Source organism: Ciconia boyciana, chromosome 3 (assembly GCF_034638445.1).
Source record: "Ciconia boyciana chromosome 3, ASM3463844v1, whole genome shotgun sequence".
Lineage (NCBI taxonomy): Eukaryota > Metazoa > Chordata > Aves > Ciconiiformes > Ciconiidae > Ciconia > Ciconia boyciana.
The window spans coordinates 50452508-50480204 of NC_132936.1; the positions used below are offsets into that span (position 1 = coordinate 50452508).

The following is a 27697-nucleotide window of genomic DNA, read 5'->3' on the forward strand; positions in this document are numbered from 1 at the left end:
GCCGTGTTTGGAAACACCGAGGTGTAATTTCCTTACGCTATAGCTCAGGTCAGTGAATCAGGGTAGGAGGATTGCAGCCATCTCTGTATAAGAGGTGGGGGGAGAGAGAAGTCATTGAAAGATCCTTGGTTCTTCCTTGTAAAATGTGACCTGTGCAGCTCCCTGCTAGTGGGAGTCTGAATATAGGACATCCTCCTTTTGTTCTCCAGAGTTCCCCCCGGTCTTCTATTTGCGCTGAGTAACACCTACCATAAGGAGCAATAGGAACTTTGGAACCCTGGCTCTTTCTAAGGTAGCTCTGAAAGAAAGGGCCGATCTGATCCTTTTTTTTCCCCCCCTTCAGTGAAAGCTACAGTCCTGTGAATGTACAGAGAGGTCACTCGCTTGCTAGTTGTCTGCAGGGTGAAATTGTTGCAGATGGCATAATCCGCTTGCGTTCTAGCAACTTCTGACGTGAAACTTTTTTTTTTTCTGTCTGCCTTCCAAGTTTGATTTTGTTCAGCGGAGTCAGGACTGGGTGTGTGTGTCTCTTGCACATCAATGTTTGTGGGGTCAGCGAGAGAGCCTGACTCTCGTTTTGACCTCATGGAAAACCACTGGAGTCCTGACAGCTCGATAGGGTGGGTTTTTTTCACTTGCGAAAGGATGAGGTAAGACTTCGGGGGATGCATGCGTGCATATTTGCCAGTGGGTTTCAGATGTGAGCTGTCCCCATTGTTAACTTTGGGGAGAGCTGTGGCTTCATCTGGTTGAGAGTTTTAAATGCTGAGTCAGTTTATTGACAAAAACATACATAATACATTGCTTGTGAAACGCTAATACTGTCATGATTAGATCATGAAATGCTAGCGCTGTCACGATTAGTATTATATCTCCACTTGGAGTAGGAAAAGTACTGCGTGCCTGCTTAGGAGGGAGGAAGTACAACTGCTGTTGTTTGGGGAGGGTTGCTTTTTGTGTTTCTTTTCCTTGCATGCTTTGCGAAGCGAGTAGCTCCTCTGTAAAGGTTTATTGAATTTGCAAGGGAGTCCATGACACGTCATACTCTTGTTTATTCTTGGATCTTGATCGGGGATTTTTCTGAAGGACACATTTTTCATTATGAGTTCACAGTATGTGTCAGCATTTTAAAAAATGAGTTACTACTGCTCGTAACATTTTAGGCTGCTGGATTTACATGAAGCCATTTATTTATTTCTATGCGTGAATTATTTATCCTTTCCTCCAGTTTTAGCAATTGACAAAAAATGATGAAACGCAGTGCCAAAATCACACTCTAGAAGGCCATATGTGAATAATCTTTTTCATGAAGACATTTAAAGACATTTTTTTCAATAATTTTTCCCTTTGGTCTCAGTCCTTAAAGCCCGAACAGCCCTTCTTGATACAAAGTGCCAGTTATTCTGCTGTCTTGAATATTACTAGTGCCTCATCCTTGCCTGTGAGCTTGACAGAGAGGAACATATCTCAGCAAACCCACTACTTGTTGCATTTCTCTGATAAGGCTGTTCCTTAGAGACAGACTCTGGATCAGTGATTTTAATGAAAGCAGTGATTTTGAGCTGTTGCAAAGCGTGCCTTGCTGACCTCAGACGCTTGCTCTCCCCTATCACTTTTATTTTATTTCTTTTATATATAATTACTGAGGAAGTGATCTGAAAGCATTCTACTTCACGGCATCCCTTTTAGAAAACTGATCACTGAACGAAGGGGTAAAATTTATGCGGGCTTGTGTAACTGTAGAACTAGTAGTTAAAAAAAAAAAGAATCAGTGTTATTCCAGGACACATGATGGCCTTCCCTGTTTGCGTTTGGAGAGTACTGTTATTTCACTGAAGCCAGTAGGAGTTTGTTCGGTGTGGGTTTTTTTTTTTAAAAGCAGTTTAGTGGCAAAAAGCAAAATATCCTCCCCTTGCAGAATTAACAGGGGTCGTTGTTTACTTCCAGTGCCCTCTCCCCAAACAAAGACATAGGAGTGTTGGTCTTTCAAAGCGCCTTTTCATATCAAATTTGGAACCGGGGCCCATCCGTCTCTTGTCCGGGGGCTGCGGGCAGGGCGATGGATGTGCTCTGCCACCGGGCTGCTGAGCAGGCCTGGCGGGCCCCAGGCATGCCCATGCCCGCCGCCCGGCTCCCGGCCCCCGGCGCCGCATTAGGACCCTGGTCAGTTCCAGGGCCGCCGCCGCCGCCCCGGGCTGCTCCCGGCCCCGGCCCCGGGCTCCCCCCGCCGGGCCAGCCCGCAGGCGGCCGGGCTCTCCCCGCCAGCCCGGCTGGCCGCCGCCGCTGCAGCGCCTCCAGGTTGCAGCCGGCCCCCGCTCGCCAGCCGGCCCCTCTCGGCGCATCCCGTCCCGCTCAGACCGAGGGGAGAGCGGGTTAGCTCAGCCCGGGCTCGGCAGGAGCCACAGCTGCCCGCAGCGCCAGGAACCGGCCTTGCGGCTTCAGGCAAACGTTTGACTTCATCTTCGTGCTAGAAATGCTGTTTTACTGCAAGGAAAAATGTGGTAGCGGCCTGCTTGCAAGAGTGTTGAAAGTTGGAGCTTTGAAGGGAGAGGGGGTAAGCGTCTGTAGAGAGGAAATTGTTCTGAAAATAGCGCCTTGCTCCCTTATGGCATGGTTTAGACCCAGGAGGCTGCACAAGGGCAGTAGGCTTTTATTTGTGGGGAGCGAGCTCAGGTCATGCTCCCCTGTGGTTCCCTGCCACGAGGCTGTTTCGGAAGGTCTCGTCGCCGAGAGGCAGCAATGTGCTGAAGGACACCTGGTGGACACAAGTCTGAAATGCCTCTCTGCGACAACTTTTCGGCAGCTCGGCGGCGGCTTCCCCTCAGTTCTGGACGTGGAGTTCCTTCACTGTTTTGCCTACAAGCCCTCGGCAGCTCTGTACTTCTGTGGCCTCTTGTTCAGCCACCCGCCCCTAAGCTGCAGTAGGGCAGGAGCCCGTTTTGGCTGTGACAGGTGGACTGCTGACAGCCTGTCCTGGCACTGCCAGCACCCCTCTCCTGGAGGGTACCCCTCCTCGACCACAGCAGCTGAGCTTGTGGGGGCATAACGGAGGCCAAGAATTGCTGACCAGAAAGCCACCCTCAGCTAAAAGTCGTCTGGACAGCTTTAGTCTGGTTTAACAGAACTTCAGTGTTGGCACACACGGATGTGCAGAACATCCTCTGCCAAAATAACCTTCTGATGGGTACAGGGTGAGAAATCGTCTTCGTGTTCAGCTGCACTGGGGGAGAAACAAACACTGCATGTAAGGTGGATATCAGAAAGTATCTGCTGTGTCAGAGACACCAGTGCAGTGTTTCAAGTTGACTAGTTCGAGGAGTGATTTCTAGAGATTCTGAGAATTTCATTAAAGTTGTTTTAATTAAGGCCATGATATTTTAAAACCATGAAAAAACTTGAGCTACCATGCAGTAAAACTGGTAGGGTGTGCTGTAGCTTGGTTGTGAACTTTTCTTGAGAGGGCAGATGGATGTAAATGAAGATATATGGGGAAGATGAGAAGAACATCTGCCTTTTTCAGCTCTCTATGAGAAATGTACAAGCAAGACAAAAATAAAACTGAGCCACTGAGCTTGTTTCAGCTTGTGGTAGGTGTAGGAAAATTTCTGGAAGTCCCTTTTCTCTCTCTTCAGTCCAGATGCACAGATCAATGGAGCATTTAACTGCCTCTACTGTTGACGTTTAATTTTTTTGTAGTGTGCTGAAACACATGTTGAAACGCAGACAAGCGCAAACAGCCACCATGCACACCCAGCAATCTGTTTCCGGGTGGATTACCTCCTTGATTCCATGGCTGTTATTTGTCCCCTTTATTTTGACATTTAATGTGAAATTATGCTAGGCATTAGTTGTTTGCTGGGATTTTTAATCTTGACCAATCCACAGGCAAGTATTTATCTGTCTGTCCCTCTCCCTCTCTCACACCAAGGGTGATACAACAGAAGAAAATGTAGCGTGAGAAAATCACAAGGCTTAGCTAATTTGTGAAGTGCTGTCTACAGTCCAGGGTTTTTGCTGTCCTTTGCTGTGAAGGACTGTTATGAAGAAAATCAAATGCTCACTGAAGTGAGCTATCTGCAGGGTCTGATGAGTGCTAATCTGCTTTGGTAAGAACGTTGATTCCTTGTGGGGTTACAGACAGCAGTAATCCCAACTCTCGGTGTTCATCAACCACTTCTGTTCCTGTCTTGTTCTTGAAATCCCGGTGAGCAAAAAGGCAAGTGGCAAGATGTGTGAAAGGAATATGATTAATACATTTTACCATGAAAGTTTGGTTATAATACCAATTAATGGTCTTTTTACCTTCCTTTTTTCCACTGTCTGAGCAGCAGGATCAATCTTGCAAAGGCTTGGGGGTTTTGGTTTACAAAATTGTTGGTTTTCTAACATTGTTTGGATACATTAAATTTTAGAAGATTGGTGATGAACAGAGAGAGACAAAACCAATAACTCAGCAGTGTTTTGCAAAGGGTTACTCCAAGGCACGTTCTTCTGAATAATGATGAATTGCTTCCTGATTTGTGGTCAGTGACTTTTTTTGGTATAATTACTGTCAAGAAGGAAGCTGAAAAACTAGAGTACATTTCTTAGACCTAGCATAGTGGAGCATTTTCATCAAAGCCCTTACGCCTTTTTGACCAAACCCACTTGACATGTTACCGGAACTGCTGCCTCCTTTATATAAAAGAGGGTGATCTGTGAGTACATGTCCCAAAGCCATTTCATATTCTGTTTTGTATGCCACTGTATGCTGGTGAGAGAATTGTAGGTTGTCTTTTCTTTTTGTTCTCCTTTTAGCTATCTGGATGGGTATAGAGCGAAGAAGGGGGGGTGGGGCAGGAGGTTTCATTTTGATCTGGAGGAGCAGTCATTCCAGTTCCTAACTTACTAGAAAAGCGAGCTCTGTAGCAGTGAAGTGATTGATAGCTATTGAATAGTTTTGTTTGCTGGAACTAGACTTTTGGGGTTTGCCTTTGATAGGAGAAATAACTTCTGAAGATACTTGACAGTCTCTGTACATTTCGCTTACTGTTTCTTCTTGTAAATGTATTTCCACAAAACACATTTTTCAGGCGGTGTTCATCTTTGGCTTCCGTGTGTCTTGGTAAGATGCTAGTATCTAACAAAGCTGGTCGTACCATACCCAACACGATTGTTAATTTATTTCCGTTTTGCTGACCTGTCAATAAAAATTTCTTGCATCAGTTGCTTTACCTTGTTAAGTTTGGGGGACAGGGGAGATGAGGGAAGACTTTTCGATTTCTACTGGTGATGGTCTGATCCTGTGCTGCTTTTCTTGTAGGTCACTGGAGTTATAAGCAAAGAGTACATCCCAAAAGGAACACGCTTTGGACCCCTGGTAGGAGAGATCTATACCAGCGATACGGTTCCCAAGAATGCGAACAGAAAATACTTTTGGCGGGTAAGCAGGAAAAAACAGCACCATGTTGTTGCAGTAAGCAGATCACTAAATGAGTACAGCTGAGAAGCTGGGTCACTTCCTGCTTCAGACCTGTGTGAATGCAGGGGGCAACTTCTGTACCCTGCCAGGCACGAACAGAGCCAGTGGGGTGAACTAAGCAGAGTAAAAGCATGGCTGTCTTGGATGTAGGGACTGCGTGCGTGGAGAGAGCAGGGGAGATGCACAGCCCTTCCCGGATCTGTCTTCCAAAACAGATCAGTGCTTGATTGTATAAAGAAATAGTTCTGCTGCTTGCTGTAGGGACAGGTTATTTTGCATTTCTTCACAGTGGAAAGTCATTCTTGTTTATGCAAATGTCACATATCCTTGGTTTTTCCAGCTGTGAAGAAGCTGTGAAAGTACTGCATCATCTTTTACTCTGGAATTACGATACATTTTGTGACATTTTTACCTGGGTTTTTGAATAGGACTGCTATAACACAGTGGTGGTGGTCTTCAGCGTATATCATTCAAGTTATAAGCTTTTCTAGTCCACTTCAGAAAGTGTTAAAAGAGCAGCCCACAGATCTTAGTGAAGAGAAAAATCCATTAATGGCAGACAAACACTAGAGTTGATGCCTAATTTGTACTCTGTAGTATAAGCTGGAAGGGAGCACCAGCCAATTTGTTTTGGCTTGGGAAGTCTATGCTGGGGAATATGCTTCCAGTTTATCAGTTGACATAATCCTCAGTCTCCTTTACAGACCCATTATTAATTGTTAGAGAACATTCCTTCAGCCCCATCTCCTTCCATGGATTTGTTTTGCTGCCTTCTAGCCATTTAGGTTGTGTCTAAATCGGTGGATTTGGGAGTATATCCAAGCCTCTGTGCCCAGGTGCCTGCCTGCCTTAGCAATATCCCGACCTCATATCCAGGTGAAACCCAGGGCAAGCACCAGCGTTCCCCACACCCCTTTCTTCCTACCTAATTGCATCATTTTGGTTTTCTCGGATTGTCTTTGTGCGATGTAATACAGCATTGCACAGGCAGTTATTTGCATGAGTGTTTTTACAAAGCAGGCGACTGTTTTCACATTCATAAGGCTACAAAATGTTTATTTTAGCTGAATTTTTCGGGAGCTTGCACCCAGCATAGGAAGAGACTGGTATGCCAGCCCTAGCCCTGCCAGTTGCTAGTAAGATGGCAAACATTGGGAAGAGGGGCTGCTAACCATCTTGCAGGACTTCATTCATATATTGCAGCGAGAAAGGTGACATCATTCTCTTGATGTGATTTTAAGCCTTAATGCAGAGGGATCCTCGGAAATAATATCCTAGGAGCCATCTAAGCATCGTTAAATTCCCTGTTATAATCTCTTGATTCGTTCAAGACACGCTGCTGCACTGAAAATGAATTCCTTCCTAGGGGTCTGAAACAGGCTTGCATATGCAAAGGAAATTGTGGGAGATAACTTCCCACATGTTATTAAAGGCATCCTGGGCTTGCTGGCAGGAGCGGGAACATCTGCTGCACGCGCGGGGGGACGCTGCCTGCGCCTTGCCCACACGAGGGGAGCGGGGCCGCCCGGGGCTGACGTCATTTCTGGGAACCGTGCCGTGACTCAGCACATCTGGTCTCGCCTTCCCCAGAATAGGTGGGAGCCCCGTGGGGCGCCTTCGCCCCGGAGCCGGAGCACGGCGACCGGCAGCATCCGTGGCCCTGCTGTGGGAGCCGTGGAGGGCCGGTTTGGGAAGTGGCTGCAGGTTTTGAGCGCCGGAGCCCTGCGTTCCTGGAAGTTTGCGAGCTGGGGTGAGCAGAGAAACCCAAAGGCTCCTCTTGATGCAGCACAACTCGCCCAGCTCCCTTCCATTTTCTCATAACAAACACACCGCAAAATCTCTCGCAAGCTGCTTTGATGAGGCCACATATATTTCCCCCTTCTCAGTTTACAGGAAGTTACTCTTAAAGAAAGTGATTCTGGTGTTTACGGCCCGTGTTAAAGGGCCAGGCTGCCTCTCCCCTCGCCGCTGGTGGCTCTCTCAGGGAGAAGAGGAGAGGTCCCAGCCGGCCGGCAGGCGCTCGCGGGGCACGCTGCCTGGCCAGGTAGGTGCGAAAGACAGTGGTGTGAACATAAAGGCAGGAACACGCCATGGAGTGTTTTCCCCCTGAGATAAGCTGTCTCTTCGGAAAGGCATTTCCTGCTCAGTGAGGTGCGTCGCTGGTGCAAGCTGCTCCCACTTCAAGGTCTGGCTTTTGCTCGGTCATCTGTTTTGCAAAACCCAGGAACCCCATTTCATCCAGCACAGAGCTAGTTCCCCCCAAGAGTAAGGGATGTGTCTTTAACAAATGTGTCTCCTGGATTTTTCTTGATTTTTTTTTTAAATAATTCTCTATTCTTATCACTTTAAGAAACAGTAGCTTTTCTCAGTGATTGGGACTTCTTTCCCCTCAAGCTGCTGAGCAGTTTTCAGATTCATGTTTTCTTTACCCTATGCGGACAAGCCAGAACGTGTCCCTCGATAGGAGAAGTGATTTCTCATCGGCTGGCCCCTCTCCAGGTCTTCGTTAAGTTATGGCAGGTGAAGTTCATCTTTGCCTCACCCAGCCTTTCTACAAAAGGGCTACAGTCCGCCTATGAGCAAGTGTTGCTTTAGGACTCTGGGGGGGTGGAGGATGTTTGCATAGTTTAAACCTTTGGGTGGAGGTGGTAGGAAACTGCAAGTACAGAGGCCATAGAAAAAGGCGAGAAAGACTCTGACGTAGCACAGCCAGTCAGTCTTATACACAGGTGACTCAAAGCATTAATGCAAGCATGCACTCAGACCTGCAGTCATTAGCGTCACCCACTTGTTGATCATAGAACCAGGAAAAGGACTCTAAGGTAGACTGTTCATGCAGGGAGAGTACTTTCAGATTTTGGGTCTGATTTGTCCATACTAGCAGAGCCACAGAGGCTAAGCAGAAATGGAAAAGGTGACTGTGGACTTAACCTTTGAATAAGCATCTCTTTTCTTAACACAGAGGATATCGTAGTTGGAAAGGGGGGGGACCCAGCTTGAATTCTTATTTCAGTAATATCTTCTCATTTAAAAAAAAAAAAAAGCTTATCATTTTTCCCCTCTGGACTCTGTGCGCACGTGTTGCATGTTGTGTGTATATATATATTCATAGGCACTTCCTCTCTATTCCAGATCTATTCAAGTGGTGAGCTTCACCACTTCATTGACGGATTTAACGAGGACAAGAGCAACTGGATGCGTTATGTAAACCCTGGCTACTCAGTTCAGGAACAGAACTTGGCTGCTTGTCAGAATGGAATGAACATCTACTTCTACACCATCAAGCCCATCCCTGCTAACCAAGAGCTGCTTGTGTGGTATTGCAGAGACTTTGCAGAGAGGCTGCACTATCCCTTCTCCAGAGAGCTGACAATGATGAACCTCAGTAAGTGGATTACAGTATAAACAAGGAATGCTAGTAATGTCTCTTCTGCCTATACGATCTAATAATAAGTTGTATAATTACACAGCTGCATCATTTGTTGTGTCACCGTAGGTAGCTCAGAGTGGAAAAGGGGAATTTAAAACCCAGCACAACAGAATGAGTTCCCTGTGCCCGTTCAAATGTAAACAGATTATAAAAAATCTGAACAGTTACCGGTTTGCAATCTGAGTCTTATCTGATGGAGTTCTGGACAAACAACCTGAATATATTCTCTGCCTTCAGAACCATAGATGTTTGTTCACTCTCAGACTTTCCAAGTCCAGATCTCATAGGGCGTTGAGCAAAAGTCTGTTTTGACTATACTGGACAGCGTATACTAAAGGCTGTCCAGTCCTGCTCCCAAAGGGCTGCCTTCACTGTACAAGGAAGTGGCCATATGCCATGACTCTGTCTAGGTGTCTGACAAAATATATGTTGACTGCATAATGCTCTTCAAGCCTTGCATCTATGCTTACTTATCTTATGGGAGCAAACCTCTTGTGGTCTTCTCATCTGGTTACTTGTTTTTCAAGCTCAGTGTATTTTGTCCCCGTTTCTTGGCTGTATATCGCAGCTTTCATTTTCTGTTCAAAAATAATAGCACTGGTAGCAGGGGGAAGAGGTATTTCCAGGAGTTTATCTCTGTGTTTCTCTGCGGTTGCTGACCATTTCCAGCCTCAGTGCTTTACTCATAGCTTAATCACTGCCTAGCACCTCACCCAGAGCCCCTTGGAGAGAGGGAGAGATTCCTGCTGACTTCTCATTCGACTCTTAGGCTGCCTCCCCTCCTGCTAGCTGCTCTGAGATAGAGCAGAGCATTCGTTTGTCCTTCTGCCAGCGCCTACGCTGAAATTTGAAGGAAAAACTGCAATCAGGGTTTTTTTATAAAAAGGACTATTTGCTGTTATTTGGCAACAAATAATGGGTTATAAAATCAGTGTTACTTTGGGGATCATTAGAGCTAAAATGTAACCCCACATCATGAAGATGATGTCACACATTCAGATTAATCAAAAGTACCTCTATCCTCCATGGATGTCATCCTTTCACCAGTTTTTGGTCTTTCCCTACTAAATGTAACAAATTATAGAAGAAAATTTGCTTTCTCTTAAGGGCAGAGGGAAGAGGGGGAGGGGATGTCCTATGCTGCTATATTCCCTATTAAAAAAAAATCTCACGGATTCTATCATCTTTGCACATATGTCATTTCACCACTGGCTGTGCAGTTTTATTTCCTGATACGATGAACTGTTGGCTTTTCCGTGGGGCCTGCAGGTGGGACAAGACAACAGCATTAAGGGTTCCTGCAGATGAGGAGTTTGCAAAGATCCAGCCAGACACATTTGACCACCAGCTAGGAGGATACGCAAACGCAGCCTCAGTTTCCTGCATCTGCTGGCATCTTAGGTTGCCTTGCAGAAGTAGCAAGGAATGTATTTGTAAAGTGTCAACTAATTACCTGGTTACTCTTACCCAGGTCAAAACTGGGGATGTCTGGACATGGGCAGAATAATCCGTTTTAGTAAAAGTAGGCTCAATACGTGGATTTAGAGAGACAGGATCTTGAGCAACAATTGTGTAGTTCAGCCTTAACATTCGAAAGAGCAATCTTTCCAGATGCTGAGATTGAAATATCCCTTCTTCTTTTTAAAGATAATTCTGTTTAAACCATTTAGAAATTTTGTTAGCCCCCTCCACCTAAAGAAAATAGCAGTTCAGAAAAATGAGAAAAAGTTCTCACTTTTTTAATCTTTTCCCCTCATCTTTGTGACAAACACATTGAAGCCTAAGGCCTGCAGTTAGGCTGGAAACCCTACAGGTACCATAATGATTGAGGTTTTCTGAAGTTTTGGTGCCCTTTCTTGAAAAATATGGAAAAAAACCCAGAGGTTTCCCAAGATGCTTATTTGCTGAAGGCCCTGTAGCAACAGTGTGAGCAGGGATGGTTTTTCTGGCGTTAGTAGTGGAACCAGATGAGTTTAAAGTGAATGTCAGCACCGTTCAGTTTTCTTCTTCCCCTTCCTCCCAGGCCACTTCTTCTAGTTAAATCTAAAATTAGCAAACATCCCTCTGCCTCTCCAGCCTCTCTCTCTAGCGCAAGCCTGGACAAGGTGCCCTCACGCTGTGTTCATTTATGAATAAAGTGCAGAAGACTTGTCCCCAGATAGCTAGCATCCTGCACCTGCTGCAGATGTGGGGCTTTGCCCCATCAAAACATCTTAACACAGTCTTGCTTGGGGGGACCCCCCACTGGTCACCTCCTGCACCTGCTAGAAAGTCAGGAAAGCCCTCTCCAGCCAAATGAATCGCTAATAATTTGGTGTTTAAAGTGGCACGGCTTCCCTCAGAGGAGCGGGCGAGCATCGCCGCCTCTCCCAGCTCCTGGCTGCTGGTTTTGGCACCCTCTGAGGAAGAGGGAGGGAAAGTTGGGGTCCAGGTCTCACTGCAGGCTGAAGTCAGGGCTCCCTCCCACTGGGACATGTGCCCGCACAAGTGTGGGGCAGCAGTGCTGCCAGCCCACGGCCATGGTGTGTTGTGCCCAGCTGCCTCCCTCCACCACGTCTTGGGTGTGCAGAGCGTGCCGGTGCCCGCGGGAGGCTTTGGAAGAGCCATGCCTTGGCTGGTTGCCTGGCCTGGCACAGAAGAGGCCACCTGGGACACACACCTACAGAGAGCTTCTAGTGTGGCCTCAGTCTTGCCAACTTAAAATACAGGCAGCTGCTTTAGGTGCCTCAGGGGTTTGGGGATCACAGTCTGGAAGTTCAGCACCTCAGTTCCTCTTTAAGCACCCTAGCGGGATGGGCCTCTGGGGAAAAATGTATCAGAGAATTTCTCTGGCTTTATTTCCTGTAATTAGTGGCCTCAAGAATGAGAGAACCACCAATTTAGAGCATAAATATATTTACACATCCACATATAACATCTACTTGCGTCTGTAACAGCAAACTTTCAAATTAAAGGTAACTTCTCCAGCGTTAGTTCATTTGTGCTGTAGAAGGAAAGCATCCAGATTCAAGACAGCAATTAGGCATGTACTTAGTTATGGGTTTAACCCTGTCCTCTGTGTTTTCTTGAATTGGGGCCTTTGACCCAGTCCTTCAGACGCTGAAGCACACACCTACTACCTTCACGGCCATGATTAGCTCTGAGTGGAGCTACGTAACTTCGAGTGGATGTTGAAGTGCCTGCAAGGAATTGCACAATAGTGGTAGAGGCAAGACTCCGTGTTATCCCAGCAGTGGAAACTCAGTCTCGGTTCAAATGATCCCCTTCTCCTTCCTGCCTGTTTTGAGGCCACTGATGTTGTTTTCTATCAAGATCTGAGATACGTGACCTTCAGATGGTGCCGTTATCCAGTAAATGGTTTTAAGCACGATGGCACAAGATTTCTATCTTCTGCTGGCCAAAAAATCAATTTTTGGTAGTTTGTTAAATGTGCTTAACCTCATTCAACTGGGCCTTCAGATTGTCTTTTAGTCTGTGATATTTTATTTTTGGACTAGTGAAACAGACCAAGGAAATTTGCTTTGGGGGTCCCACATAGTTTCGCATTTCATTCCTACCTCATCATAGGAAGATTATTTTGGGATGGAAGGTGAAGAGGGTAACAGTTTTTTTAAAAAAAAATTTAAAAAACCCCAAACAATTACATTGACTCAGGACATGACTATCTGATAATAATGTTCATGTATTGCAATCATATGATGCAACTTCCTGCTGCTCATGTCCGTGTTTGTCTCCTCAGTCAAGTATGGGCAGGTGACATGTTTTAGTCAAGCTTCAAAAAAAAGTTTGTGTTGGGGGGAAGACAATTTGCGTATTTACAAAACATTTTGGAATCTTTTTGTTTCATTAACAGGTTTAATGAGGTATTTAAAATCTTTCGGATTCTATGAAGATTAACTTTTTAATGCTGTTTCTTAAACGTGATTTATTCTTTTTCTTCTTCCTGCTGGCCCTGACACGCTGGCCGTTAGCTAAGCCCTGCCGCTTGCTTTCCCTTTTGTTTATGGGCAGTTTCACTTTCTGGTTTTGAAGCTTTTCTGTTTGGGTTGAGAGGAAACATCTGCACTTGCTTAAAAAAATGCCTCCTGGAATCTTCAAAAGGGCTCAGGAAAATGATTTTGAAATTATATGAAAGGTTGACTTCACAAAACAACAATTTGGGGGCTAAAGTTGACTTAATATTGAGGATTATTTGAAGGTTCCCTTAAAGACCTTCTCTGAGCAATGTGTTTTCAAAGGCATGTCACCCTGCCTTAGACACATTTAGAAAACAGGTGATCAAATTATATACTTCTAAATGTTGGTCTCCATTCTCATTTTGAGTGGAAACACTCTTTGTTTTGCCTGCTTCACAACTTCGAGGTTCTCTTTCTACTAGCAAAAGAGGTGCTTAATTTAGATCGAAAATGTGAATCGGCATAATTAAGCTCCACCACTCAAAGTGTTCAGTACCATCTCACTCCTGAAATTACTATTGAAATTACTCTCTGCCTACAACCGTTTTTCAAGTTTTTAGAAAAAACAGGTCATTGTTTTTATGAAGTCTTTCTCAGGCTACAGATCGGAGCCCAAGAAATGAGAGCAAAGCCTACAGCTATGCAGCAGTCTGTAGCTGGAACACCCACATTGGAGTGACTTAGCAGCCCCTCCGCTTAAGTTTTATTAATACTTAAAAGTAACAGGAGTTTTGTCCCTTTTCCTCTTGCACACACTCACTGATCTCAGATCTGAGCAAATAATATTTTGGCCCTGGTGAGAAGAGGATCAGGCTCCTGAAGAGGCACGTCTGGGTTTTTTTCTTCCCCCCCCCCCCCCCCGCCCCACCCACCCCCGATCGGTAACTTACAAATGCAGCTGCACTGTTCTTGTTTTGTCATGAACCTCTTTTCTGTGTGTCTGTCTGACCACAGAAACTAGACAGATCTTGGAAGAGTATGCACCTATATTTAGTGTATATACATTTTTATGGGGGTGGGAGGGAGAAATGCATTTCAAGAGCAAGAGGGAGACATTGTGATTGGTAGGAACTTAAATCTAAAATCACAAGTTAAAAAAAAATAACATTTCTCTCTCTTTAACTTTGAAGTATGGCTCCTTTAAGAGCAACAAGAAAGGCTGTAAACTTCTCAATCAGTTTCAGCCCTGGTTTAAATCCAGGTTCAGTATAAAACATAAGAACCTCTTCTTGGCCCCTTCTCTTATTTTACATGGTGCTGACACACTTGTTTGTTTTGATCTCTCTGGTGCTCCCAAGTGTTCCTTGTGCTCAGGTAATAGGGGAAAACACAAAGAGGGGATTTATGGACCGAAGATAGTTTGGAAACTAAAGAGCTGTCACAGTTAGACTTGAAAAATAATCTTTAAATATTGCAACTTCTGTCTACACATGGAAATTAGCAGGAGGGGAGGCTTTACGAGGAACTTCGGAGGGAAGGAGAAAACAATTATCTTTAGTCTGTCAAGTGGGGACATGAGCCTGTTGCACAAAGAAAGTTACGTTCTCGGTGTGAGCTTCCTTTCTGTCACTTGCCGGCTTGCTCTGGCGCATAAGGCACGTATGTCCCCAGCTTGATGTTTAACCTTGTGACAGAAGGAGCCATTCCTCCAGCTGAAGCAGCCCCGGTTTCTCTATCACTTTTCCAGCAGCACCAGCACTTCTCCTTCCTCTTTCCCTCCCCCCGGATTTTTTTTCTTTAAAAGAGAAAAGTGTCGAGTTGAACTTCCTGCTTGACAGACCCCACTGAGAAACTGATATGGGCCTGATAAGGTGGTATTTATTTATTTTTTCTGTTGTGAGGCTTCACAAGTCCTGCTTCCCTCCCCCCGCCCCCACCCAGCTTTCAGTACTTCCCAGTCTTGATACTTCCCGATGCTGATAGTGTCACCGGGAATGTTTGCTCTGGGGCGCTGGCGTGGTGACAGGCAGCTGATAAGATGTAGATAATATTATCCACAGTGCCATTGTGGAGCTTCTTGAACCTAGTAGGACCTCTGTTATACCTAAAAATCTGGGTGGACACTTAGAAAATGAGTTACCAGTCCACGAGTACAGACAAAATGACGAAATAAAGCAGGTGATTTCTAATGCCAGAAAATGCAACACGCTGTTAATTTATTTTTTAAGCAGCTCTGCATTAAACTTGAACATCAAGAGAAGTAATGGGGAAGCTCTCTGCGCGCTTATGTGTGTACGTGCTTGCTGTACAACACACCCTATGTTTTATCATAAATATTTTAATTTAACATAACTGTGTTCAATTGCATTTCATTGCAACTTGAAAACACACAAACTGCCCACGTATCTCAAACTAAATTTGCTTGCTACTAGTCTAATGCCATTTGAAAAAGGATGCTACTGTAAAAGTCGATTGCTGTGAGTAGGAGCATGCTTTGAAAACAGCTGTTTTCTTGGATACATTTAATAAATGGCTGTTTCATTGCCTTATAGGGTAATGTTGCCAAATGCGAGATTCCATCAGAGTAGTGAATAGTGAAGCAAAGAATCCGCGTTGAAAGCGGCATGGTCATTGCCTGTTCCTGTCTTCCTCACTGGGTTCAGCTGGTCCTCCAAAAATTCAGAAATAGCTGTTTCTCATCCCAGTTAGTGAAGTAAGAACAGTCAGTCACAAAAGTAGATATCTGGTTAAAGGGCTGCGATACTTTTGAGTCACATACCTATTGGCATTGACTGGTACCTCCTGATGGAAAACCTTGCACATAACTAACCATGAATATGAAACCTTCTTGTAGTTTTTCCCCTATAAGAAAATATCTTACAAGTCATCATTTCAAGATTATATAACTACTGACTTCAGGAGATTAGATAAAAGCAGACTTCTTTTTCTATTGAAGACATCTTTCAGTGTACTGTTTGTATTATATGATGTCCAGATAACAAGGTAGAGTCTTTGAATACAAATAAACAGTGTATGCACTGAACTGACCCGAATGGATGCTAGCTTCTATTTCCTTCTAAATGCATATTTCTTTTGCCCTTTTCTTTTTTTAAAGTACGTTTCAGTTTAAGCTAGAGCCAACCAGTCTTGCTTTCTCTTGCTTTGCCTCAGCATTTTTTTTTATAAAGTACAGCTGTAAGCAGAGGAGTTTTGCATAGACTGAATGCCACAGAAATCTGCAGTAAATAGTCTGCTTTGTTGTAGATGTTCCTAAGCAGTATATTTAATGAGTAATGATCTGTTTACTGATGGAGAATACCTTCTCTTTGAAGAAGGCTTTCATCCTAGCCAGCCATGTTTTTTTGGTACTGTAAGTAATTGAACTGGCTGGTGAAGTGACTGCTGCGGTTTGGCAAAAGCCGATTTGTCATGCCTTGTTATTTTACTGAGGAACACTTCTGGGAGCTTGCGTTCTGTAAAGTCCTTCTGTTAAACCTGTATTGTGAACAAATGCTTGTTACCACGCTTATTAGAAATACTGCTTAAATAGACATTCAACAGCAAAGCTAGTCAAATTTTAGGGGAAAGAAAGGTGAAATCAGTTTGCGAAGTGGAGACTGGCGCTCTGCAAATGAATCGTCATCGAGATCTGTATGGACTGGCTGGTGTCCCTTAAATTAACAGTGCTTTTTATTAACACTTAATACCAGCAGGCATTTCTTCACACAGAAATTAGTTTTTTGGCAAGTTAAATGATTGCTCACCTCTGAGAGTGGCCCTTCCTTCCCACTAAACATGTAGGAATTAGACTGTGTTTTGAAAAGAGATAATGATGGTGGCATATCTAAATAATCATTACCTTGTCTTTGTATTTCAGCACAAACCCACGTTAATCCAAAGCAGCACAGTGCTGATAAAGAGGAGCTCTGTCAGAAAAGCATCCCAAAGAAGGAGCACAGTGTGAAAGAAATCCTGAAAATGGAATCCAATCCTCCAAAAGGAAAAGACTTCTTCCAGACCAACATTTCACCAGTTACTCCAGAAAAAGACTTGGATGATTTGCGTAAGAACTACAGCCCAGAGAGGTGTTTCTTCCCTCGAGTTGTCTACCCGATCCGACCTCACATTCCAGAAGACTATCTGAAAGCTTCCTTAGCATATGGGATGGATAGACCCAGCTACATTACTCACTCGCCCATCCAGACATCTACTACACCAAGTCCTTCTGGGAGGAGCAGCCCAGACCAAAGTTTAAAAAGTTCAAGCCCTCACAGCAGTCCAGGGGTCACGGTTTCGCCTCTGGCACCTACTTCCCAAGAGCACAGAGAGCCATACTCTTACTTGAACGGATCATATGGCTCAGAAGGATTGGGGTCTTATCCTGGATATGCACCCCCTGGCCACCTCCCACCTGCCTTTCTGCCATCCTATAACCCCCACTACCCCAAATTCCTGTTACCTCCATTCAGTATGAGCTGTAATAACCTGAGCGCTTTGAACAATATCAATGGCATCAACAATTTCAATCTCTTCCCAAGGATGTATCCTCTTTATGGCAACCTGCTCAGCGGAGGTAGCCTTTCCCACCACATGTTGAACCCCACCACGCTCCCCAGTTCATTGCCCAGTGAAGGAGGCCGTCGATTGCTGCAGCCTGATCATCCGAGAGACTTCCTCATACCAGCACCTAACAGTGCCTTCTCTATCACGGGCGCTGCTGCCAGCATGAAGGACAAGCCATGCAGCCCCACCAGCGGGTCACCCACAGCTGGTACAGCAGCCAGTTCAGAACACATAATGCAACCTAAACCTACCTCAGTGGTGTTGGCTGCCACCGGTGGTGAAGAAGCCATGAATCTCATTAAAAGTAAGAGGAATGTGACCGGTTACAAAACCCTCCCATACCCACTGAAGAAGCAGAATGGGAAGATCAAGTATGAATGCAACGTTTGCTCTAAGACCTTTGGCCAGCTCTCCAATCTGAAGGTAGGCAGTGGAGAATAAGAAATGAGCCTTCTTGGAAGGCTCTGGTTTCTCCCTGTAGGTTATCTAGGAAAAGTAGGGACAGGCCTCCCTTGCTTGTTAGGCTATTTATCAGTCTGGGCTTAACACGGCATCCCCCAGCAAGAAAGCATGGTTGTAAAGAGAGTGTTTTAATACTGGCGCCACCTAATTAACTAGATAACATTGTATTTTGGCAATGGGAATCTTCCACTAACTTTAGGAAACATCTGAAAGTACTTTTGTTACGGTACTGGAAACTGCAAATTGTTAATTGCTGTGTCTCTCCCTAGGTGCACCTCCGAGTACACAGCGGAGAGAGACCATTTAAATGCCAGACTTGCAATAAAGGCTTCACGCAGCTGGCTCACCTCCAGAAGCACTATCTGGTACACACGGGAGAAAAACCCCACGAGTGTCAGGTATGTAACACACCACAGAGACAACTTCCCTCGGAGGCCGAAGAGACGGCCGGGCCCGTGCACACCCTGTGTGGCATGGGCTGTGCTACAAACCCCTGGCTGCTCAGGACTGGAGTCCATATCGCAGCCATTTTCCAGCCCTGGTGCAGCAGCGTCTGTGAGACAGCAGGGTTGGCTTTAGTCTGCTAGAGCAACATCTGCCTGATACAGTTTTGCCATCAGCCATACTTAAAATGCTATTCAGCAAATATTTAAATAAAAAAGGTGGGGATTTTTTTCCCCTTGTGAGAAAATGTGAAGATATAAAAAGCTGCTGCTTCATCCTGCCGTCTCCTCCTAGGTGTCTGTGATTTAAACCATAAAATCCCCTCCCACTCATTCACTGTTTCTCTGCTACCCCCCACATTAGGTTTGTCACAAGCGGTTCAGCAGCACCAGCAATCTCAAAACCCACCTGCGGCTCCACTCTGGAGAGAAGCCTTACCAGTGCAAGCTCTGCCCGGCCAAATTCACCCAGTTTGTGCACCTGAAGCTGCACAAGCGTCTCCACACCCGGGAACGTCCCCATAAATGCATCCACTGCCACAAGAGCTACATTCACCTCTGCAGCCTCCAGGTCCATCTGAAGGGCAACTGCCCTGTCGCCCCTGCTTCCGGCCTCTCCATGGAGGACCTGAATCGAATCAACGAGGAGATCGAGAAGTTTGACATCAGTGACAATGCCGACAAGTTGGAAGAAGTGGAGGACAATATCGACTTAACATCGATCGTGGAGAAGGATATACTGACCATGCTCAGGAGGGAGATGGAAGGAGCTAATCTGAAAGTATCTCTACAGAGGAACCTGGGAAATGGACTTATCTCCTCAGGATGCAACCTTTATGAATCGTCAGATATGTCAATTATGAAGTTGCCTCACGGTCACCCACTACCTCTGTTACCTGTAAAGGTCAAGCAAGAAACAGTTGAACCAATGGACCCTTAAGACTTTTTGGCAAAGTGATTTTTTTTTTATTTATGACTTGGCAAGTCAGGGTGCCTGTAGCAGTTGCTTGTACATAGTTTCAATGCTGCAAAGCAATCTTGGCTTACAGTAGTCTCCCTACGCTCTCCAGCTGAAAGAAGGAACTCCAAAGTTGCTGTTTTCTCAGGGCATAAAAAGAGGCAAAGGACTGTGCATTGCCTCGCCAGTTACTAAAAGACAATCATCTATCCATAATTATTTTTTCAATGATAGTACTTCATAATTTATTATGCAATTAATCATTCTAAAAGCAATAATTAGGAAAATGTTTACAATGACTGGAAAATTCATTGTAATTTTTACTTTAAATGTTTTTATTTTTTGTTTTATGGCCATTCTTTGTAGATATTTTTTCTGCACATCTGTTTTAAGAACCTAAGATGGGAGTTTCAGTAAATGTGTTCTATGTACCCATGTCTTTCAAACAAATGTGGTTTTTTGTATTGCCAGTTGGACATTTGACATACAGAATCCTAGATCCCTCGGTTTGAAAAAAATGCTGTGTACTTTTATGTGCAAATCGCCCCCCTGGGGATTGAAAAGGGGGGGAAAAAGAAATCCCAGAGTAGCAGCAAGCAGGGAAGAAACTGCTACTCCTGCCTCTCTGAGCACAGGAGAGAGATTCTTCTACCTGCAGCTCTACCGGGAACAGATGTGGCACAGCAAACACCTACCTGCTATGGACAATACCACAGGTTTTTAGAAAACAGCTATAGCCCCACAAATTGTCATGTAACTTTATGACCAAAGGAATGCATCAGCTTAAACTGGCTCTTCCAAAATAAAATCTCACTTACATTCTTTTGTTTCCAAAAGCAGTTGAAAAGCAAAACACACAAATATTCTTAATATTCTGCCTAAAACGAGGGTTTTGGCAGATTTCTTTCTTCTCTCTCTCTTTTCTTGGTTTGTTTTTGGTTTTGTTTTTTTTTTTGGCCAGAGCCTTCCAGGGATAAAAAAAAGATGGTCAGATTCCCTGAGAAAGAAGGGGTTCGGTTTTACTTGTATTTCCTCTCCCACTTTGCCTGGGTAGCAGTGGGGAACAAAGTCCTTTCCTGGCACATACATTTTTTTTCTTCCTTCCTGTAAGACTCAGATTTTTCTCAGTATTTGTGTTTGTACATTTTGTTAATTTAATTAAAGAAGAAAAGGGCATTGCAAAGTTGTTGAACAACAATTACCTCAGTGCTTGTGTCCAGTGGTGCAGACAATGCTGTTTTATCTAAATGCTTTGCTACTTTAGAGAAGAAACCAAAATGTGCACAGGGAAAGATAGAATGCACGTCCTTTTATCTTTTTGTTTTGCTAAGCCCAAAGATGCGATGGTGATGTTTGAGGTGTAGCAAAGAACACATGTATATTTATAGATATATTTATACCACTATACTATATATGTATATGTATATATATTTATACCACTTAAGTTGTGAGCCAAACCGTGTAATAAAACCTATTTTTCATCTAAGTGTGAAAATCAGATGTTATCCAGTTTTGCATATTACCAATGACCTCAAAACCAGAAGGTTGTACTAAGGCATTCATCACTTGCAAGTACGCATGCACAGCTCTCCAGGTGAACCCTGAACTTGCAAACACCTTATGTGAATAATGTCACCCACACGTGGCGTCTCAGCGAATTCGGTGGGAATGACCCTGGTGGGGGTCATCGGTCCCCTGCTCTCCCGGCAGTCTGTACTGGGGGGAAGGAGGCGGGTGGTCAGTGAACAAACAGCCAGAAAATGTAACTGAAGGAACTTGAAAAGAAGCCACATACGACCCGTGCGTGGTGTGTTCACAAAACACGGTGAAGGGCAGGATGGAAGTGAGTTGGGGTGAGCCCCTCTCCTCGTTTTACCCTGCCATTGACGTGTTGCACGGTCAACTGGCATAAGTATAAGTAGCATTATTACACACCTCCCCTCCATGTATATCTTTTTGTCTAGTTATATTCTTACAAATTTTAAAATCGCCTACTTCAGCAGTCCAGGATTCGGTGATCTTTTTTTCAGCAAACTTCATTTTAATGCCTTCTGTTAAAAAAAACACCAAACGATCCTGAAATACAAGTCTCTCAACACAGCTTTTGAAGGACTACAGTTCATTACATTTCCACTCCTGCAAATTGTGAGGCTGACATCTTTTAAATGTAGCAATAGTTCATAAATATAGTACTTACTTGTAGGATAAACCAAAGTATCACTACTCTGTCACTGGACACACACTTTTCCTATTATTTGCCTGTAGTGCTTTCTTGTATTTGATACAAATTATACAAGAATTTATATGCATCAGCTTTAAGAATTGTTACTTCTCTTTACTGTTTCCCCTTCCCTTAGAAGTTTTACATGTGAATGTAGCAACAATCAACAGTGTTTGGGGTTTTTTTTTGTCTCTCTTAAGAAAGACTCTGACCAAAGTTAACAGGCTTTTTACTTTGCTAGAACAACAAACTATCATATGTTTACGTATTGGTTTACATCATTATTTATGTGCAAATTGTCAAATGTAAATTAAATATAAGTGTTCATTACTTTACTGATGCTTCCCTTGTCTTCAATCTCTCTGCACTGACTGCGTGCGCAGCCTCGTTGCGGGGCGCCTTCCCCTCCCAGCCGCAAACACGGGCTACGCTGAGAGCGATGACGTCTCCAACAATGCCGACTTCTGCCTTTGTGGGCTCTGATGTTCCATGATTGAAAGTTGCAAGCAACAGTGCCAGAGCCGAATACCCCAGCTTTGTTAATTATGCCGCTCTCTTCGGCTTGAGCCAATACCTTAAAAAAAAAAAAAAAAAATTTTTTTTTTTAAAAACCCAAGAATTTTCAGTGTTTCAATGGAAATACTTGAATGCTATCTGCCTTGCAGATATGTGACCAGGGTTCTCATTTACATTTTTCCAAATGATTGTCATTTCTGGCCCGAAACCCTAACCACTGGGACCACAATGACACACTCAAAATGTCAGCGTGAGACCACTTAGTCCTGTATCAACGTGGTGGGAACTGCATTCAAAACAAATGTGGATCTGTTTTCACTGCTCACAAACGAGACACAAATGCGAACTAAATGCGGGAGAAGGTCAAGTGTCCGTTCGCCTACCACCACCTCAGCCAAAAAGTAACAACAGGCCAGGATGCCCCAGAAAAGTTAATTCAACATTTGCTACTTCCATCGTTTACCGTGAGATCTAAACCAGAAAGGCCATGTGCTGCCCTGCCCTACCTGAACGTTAAAGAAATAATGTTCCTGCTCATATTGAGACACTCAGCGCCGTATGATGTTTTAGAAGTATTTCACTGTCCTCTTAAAAAATTCATTTAAACATCTGTCTCAAGAATTTGAAATACGGCCAACACTGAACTGTGGAGTTAAGAAAACCAGAGCACTGTTGTCATAAACGTGCCAAATGCAACATGTTATATTCCTATATTCGACAGGGCTATTGCTGTAATAATTTAAAAAAAAAAAAAAAAGTAGGATAACCGTTACCACCATAAATCATACTTCATTACTTGGCAAAGCATTATGTTGCGCTGGAGAGTTATGTCCTGGGGACACTTGTAAGCTTTAGAAGATGTTTAATAAAACACATTACATAAAAAGACAATGCACGTTATAGATCACAGCCTCGCGAGGCTGAGCCCGGCAGCTGCTGCGTTGGTTTCTGGCAGCCCCCACGCCGGTTGGAAGCCGCTGAAGGCACGTATTGCGACCAGAAATACAGCTGGTTTCAGCCATGGCAACACCACCACCACCAGGTCGGCTAACCGCAACAGTGTTAGCAAGGTGCGGAGGGGGGGAAAGCTCATCCTTTTGGGTGCTGCTGTAAGACACAGCCTTGCGAGGCCATGTGCCCCAACAAAGAGCCACGGGCTGCCCACGGGTGGGCTGGATGCCCGCCACGCTGCCGTCGGCGTGAAAACTTGGGGGGACTAACCGTGATGTGGTCAGGAAGGTGATCTGCACTTTCCTCCCAAGACTTTGCCAGCTGAGCTGCTTTGCCACGGGATGGGGCAAATTACAGCTGAGAGGAACTCAAACACAGATTTAAGGAGGATCGTGCCCTTCTGGCTGGTTTATAACACCCCGTATCTCAGCTGGGTGCTGGGGAGACACCGCTAATTCCCAGCGTGGGCAATTACGACCTTGAGGTCGAAAATGAAAAACGTGACTCACCAAGGGGGTATGAGCCCTTCGGGTTCAAATCAGCGGCTGCCAGTGCACAGCGGTGTCCCAACACATGCTGGGACTGCACTCCGCGCAGGACGGGGCCCAAAACATTTGCCGTCCTTCAGAGGCGTTACGTTAGAGTGAGGGAAATAGTTGTGGCTGTAATTAAAGGCAGCCAGGAAACACTTGGTTAATTACTGCATGAGGCAGGGCTGAGTGGATGCAGTGCAGCTGAGGAATGCACCCGTCACAGGACAGGTATCTGAAAAACACAAGCTGTCACGGTGGCCTAAGAAAAAGTCACCGATGGCATCGAGGTAGCCACCCTGGCACTGAGAGAGAGGTCTCTCTCCTCTGTGCAGGGTCGGGGTAGACTGGCAGGGAAAAGACAGCTGCCTGGGCCGGGATGTGGGGGACACAGACGGAAATTTTGGCGACTTCAGCACTAACCAGTCCTGCCTGAACAGCGGGAAAACATGACTTTTTGTCAAAGATGTGACACTTCCCAAGAACACGGGTGTTTAATTTTTCATCAGATGCTGAAAAATGTCCATCCTGCAACCAGCAGCACCTGGAAGTGCTGGCAAATAGCACATTTGCACACCCATCAAAGCCACATTTACACCAACTGCAGGCAATGGCTGAAGGCTCCTAAGTGTCCAACACGCTGCAGGACTCCACTTTCACTCATTTTTGAACAAGGTTGGGGACAATGGTGGAAAGGGAAGGGGAGGAGAACTGCTAATTCTCGCCAAGCCCCTGCTGCCTTGGTGCCTACTTTGGATGCAAAGTTGTACTCTTGTCTCGTGCCAGAGGGATCAGAGGTCGATTGCTTAGAGATGCGTGCAAGCAGACATCGCCTCTGCTCATCTTCTGCTTCAAAGCCAAGCTTCCTTACCTCCACCATGACAGCTTGCAGCTTGGCACAAGTCGAATGGCTAAGCCCAGCACAGGGGAAATAAGGTGATGCTTTCCATCTCCAGGCAGCACACGCTCAGCTGGCTTGGGCTGTTCAGCTCTGCAAACTTCATCCTGCACAAGCTCACCTAGCAAAGGCACCTGAAACAGCCAGGGCTCTTGAAGCGTCTCTCATCCCGTGCTGATGTTGTCTTGCCACTCGCTATAAAATTCTCCCTGGCACCCTCTCCTAGGGCAGGGTGATGCAGCCCCATGTGCCAGCCAAAGCCCAGCACCTGCACGTCTGTCTCCTGGCACATCAGAGCCACCTGCCAGCCATCACATCTGGCCGCAAACTGCTTTCTGGAGTTGGGGGTTAAACAGACTGACTGCCACGAGGTAAGCCAGGGCCCCGAGCAGAAGCCCAGCAGTGGGGCAAGGAGCTGCGGTCACTGGGTGGGTGGCCCGCACCCCTGGGAGGAGACCCTGCCCAGCAGGGATCTCCACAGCTGGCAGGGAGGAAACTCCAGCACAGGGCATGCGTGAACTTCTGCTCCTTTTTGATGCCAGGGCTTGGGCCAGAAACCTGTGCCCAGAGCACGGGGATGGGTGGCATTGGTGTGTCCATTGGGCAGAGATCCCTAAAAAGAGATGCCTGCCCGCCCCGGGAAAGGGACATGGGCACTCAGAGCTCTCCCTGCCCCACAAGCTGGTGGCCAGGCACCTTGGTGGCACACGGGCGCAGTGGCCCTTCCCTCCTCCCCGGCTGCGTGTGGGGAGATGGTTGGGATGCCAAACCACTTAGGTAGGTGTGACCAAATAGCCCTATTGAAGGGAGCCAAACCAGTATGACTTCCTTATTGTGCAATGATTAATAAAGGCCTTCAGATCTTTTTTTCCATTAATTGTGAATAGGCAAGTCCTTGATCATTTCCTTATCCAAGGAGCGAGTGAGATTCCTTACAGCATTCCTGCCCCAAAGTGGCTGCACTGCATTGCGAAGAGAAGCGATTCCTGCAATATTGAAACCACGCACAGCAAAATCAAAGGCTGAAGACCTCTTTCCCAGTTCGCCTGTGATGAGGACTCGGCCATCACAACGTGATAGCAGGCTTAGGGTTAGGGACACCCCAACGTTCCTGCCTTTACCAGGATTTACACGGTAAATCCTAACTTAAGTGAGCAAAGCGCGGAGTAGCTTTTGGGCAGGAAGAAGAGCGCGGCAGGCAGCAGTGCGTACAGGATTTCTTGGATATTATAGTCTAGGTTCCCAGCTTCCCTACAGCTTTCCTATGGCAAAACTTTCTGCGGGAGGACAGTCCCTCCGCAAACTGCAGGCAACATTTGCTTTCCCCTGTCCTTAGTCTACCTTGTGTATTCAGATGACCTTTTTTTCTTAAAGGACAGGTCTTGCATGTCTTTACAGACAAGATCTGCTCTTCTTGTCATCCTCAAAGCCCCGTGCAGAAATTCTTTAGTAAGCGGGGAAGGTTTGGTTTCATCTGGCTGTGCTGGGGCCATGTCCCCAGGCAGGGACCCAGTTAACCAGGCTGGGTGGTGTCTCTGAAAGGTCTCACTTTACTCGCAACCGGTCATGAAAAAAACAAAAGTTAAAAATTTTGTAGAAACTGCAACCAGGTGCGAAAGGGAGCAAGGATACATGAAAAGTGAAAATTTGCCTTTTTAATAAGCCGTTACAAGTTAGTTGGGTGTTTAGGAGAGAACACGCACTGGTGCTTATAGTCATTCAGAGAAGATTTTATGTGTGTGTGTGTGCATGTGTGTGTGTTTTTAATGAGACCAGAGGGTGCAGAAGAGGGCTCCTTTCCTAACCTATATTGCAGCAATTTGTGCATGTCTGTAGCTGTGGGTGTTATGTGCTTTCTACTCTGAGTGGTAAGTTTCAGTTTGATTCTGCTCTCGAGAGCTGCGGGGACAGTTTGCACTCGCCTTATCAACGCAGAATCCAAATAGCTTCACCATGCGCCCGGCCCCCTGACACTGCAAACTGAGAAAATATGCTTTAAGCACAGAAAAGCAAGTGTGATGACAACCAGAGCTTTTTCTCATCTAAGAGCATCCCAGTCTGCCAAAACCCTTGCGCCCCAATCAGCAGGGCAATAAGCTGCCTCGAGAGCCGCAACCTTGGCACTGCCCCGAGAGGCCCCGGCCAGGACCCTGGGGTGCAGAGCCGGGACCCCGGGGCTGGGGCTCGTTCCTTACATCCCCACTGTCCTAAAACCCTGCACCACCTCCTCTGGCCCCTTGCACTAATGCCCCAGCACTGGGCAGCTGCAGGAGGGCCTTGCCCATCCCCATTCCTCCCTGGGCTGGCCCTGAGCAAGCCTGGCTTCAAGCCACCGACCAAAATTGTGCCCATGATTAGAGACGGCAGCAAGGGAAGGGCAGGGCAGGGCAGGTACTTCCATGGCCCTTGGGAAGCGGCTCTAGTTTGGATCCAAAGACTCGTGGTCTCAACTGTCCCTGTGCTCAGCCATGCAGCTGATTTCCAAATGAGCAATGCTATCTTTAAATCTGTTCGCTAAAAATGCCCGTCTTTTAGACGACACACCAATGCCCATGCTGCTTGTCCCGCTGTCCCCAGACGGGCTGTGACTGAGTGATGCCCCATGTCCTCCATCCCTCTGCCTCCTGCCTAGGGGTCCTGTGTGGCCACCGGCCCCATGGCAGCAGCACCGGTGGCCCATCACCTTCGAGAAAAGCCTGTTCCCTGCAGAGAGAGACCCCACTGCAGCCTCAGCAGTTGCTGATGAAATCTGCAGAAAGATGTCCCCCTGCATCTGGAGCCATTCAGGAGGAATTCAGCGCAGTTCCCCTGGGATGCCCAGGTTCTTCTCGCCTTCCTTGGGTGCCATGGACTGCAATTCACCAAGAGCCTTGTTCATAAAATACCTGGGTGTTTCTGAAATGAAATTACAACCTACATAGCAGCTAAGGGCAATGTGCAGATTTCCTCCCTCCCACAGATCTGCTTGAGGTTTATAATCCCCCCCCCCAGATACAACATTCAGGAATGACTGTGTCGTTTGCTACAGAGTCACTTGTCCTGCTTGAGCTCAAAAAGGAGCCCAGGAGACGAGGTGGAGCAGTAGCTCCAGGTACAGCTCCCTCTGCCCTGCCGCACGCAAGCAGCCCAGTCTCCTCGAGGGCAGGGGCAACGTGGCACAGGCCCTTCTGCTGTCTAGGGGGGGATTATCATCCTCATTCTGCTAGCGAGCACCCAACAGAGAGGCAGGCTGAAGAGCTGAAGGTGCAGATCATACTGAAGGTACAGTGCTCTCTGGTTTCCTTCAAAATCTCAGCTACATGTCCAAATTAAGGAGGCCAGAAAACAAGGGCCCCCCGTGACCATCAAACACGTTCTCCTGAAGCAGC

The 27697-nt window shown here is 45.9% G+C and overlaps 1 protein-coding gene across 3 annotated transcripts in view; it reads left to right on the top strand.

The window, feature by feature from the left end:
* PRDM1 (PR/SET domain 1) overlaps positions 1–21458 on the top strand; it is a 102842-nt gene extending 81384 nt beyond the window's left edge. For all 3 annotated transcript variants that reach the window (XM_072855592.1, XM_072855590.1, XM_072855589.1), the window contains 5 exons: positions 5303–5422; positions 8594–8846; positions 16665–17773; positions 18082–18210; positions 18620–21458. In XM_072855592.1, the coding sequence (XP_072711693.1) occupies positions 5303–5422; positions 8594–8846; positions 16665–17773; positions 18082–18210; positions 18620–19195 (2187 nt within the window). In that variant the 3' untranslated portion in view covers positions 19196–21458. The remainder of the gene's footprint in view (positions 1–5302; positions 5423–8593; positions 8847–16664; positions 17774–18081; positions 18211–18619) is intronic.
* Positions 21459–27697: the final 6239 nt, after the last annotated feature.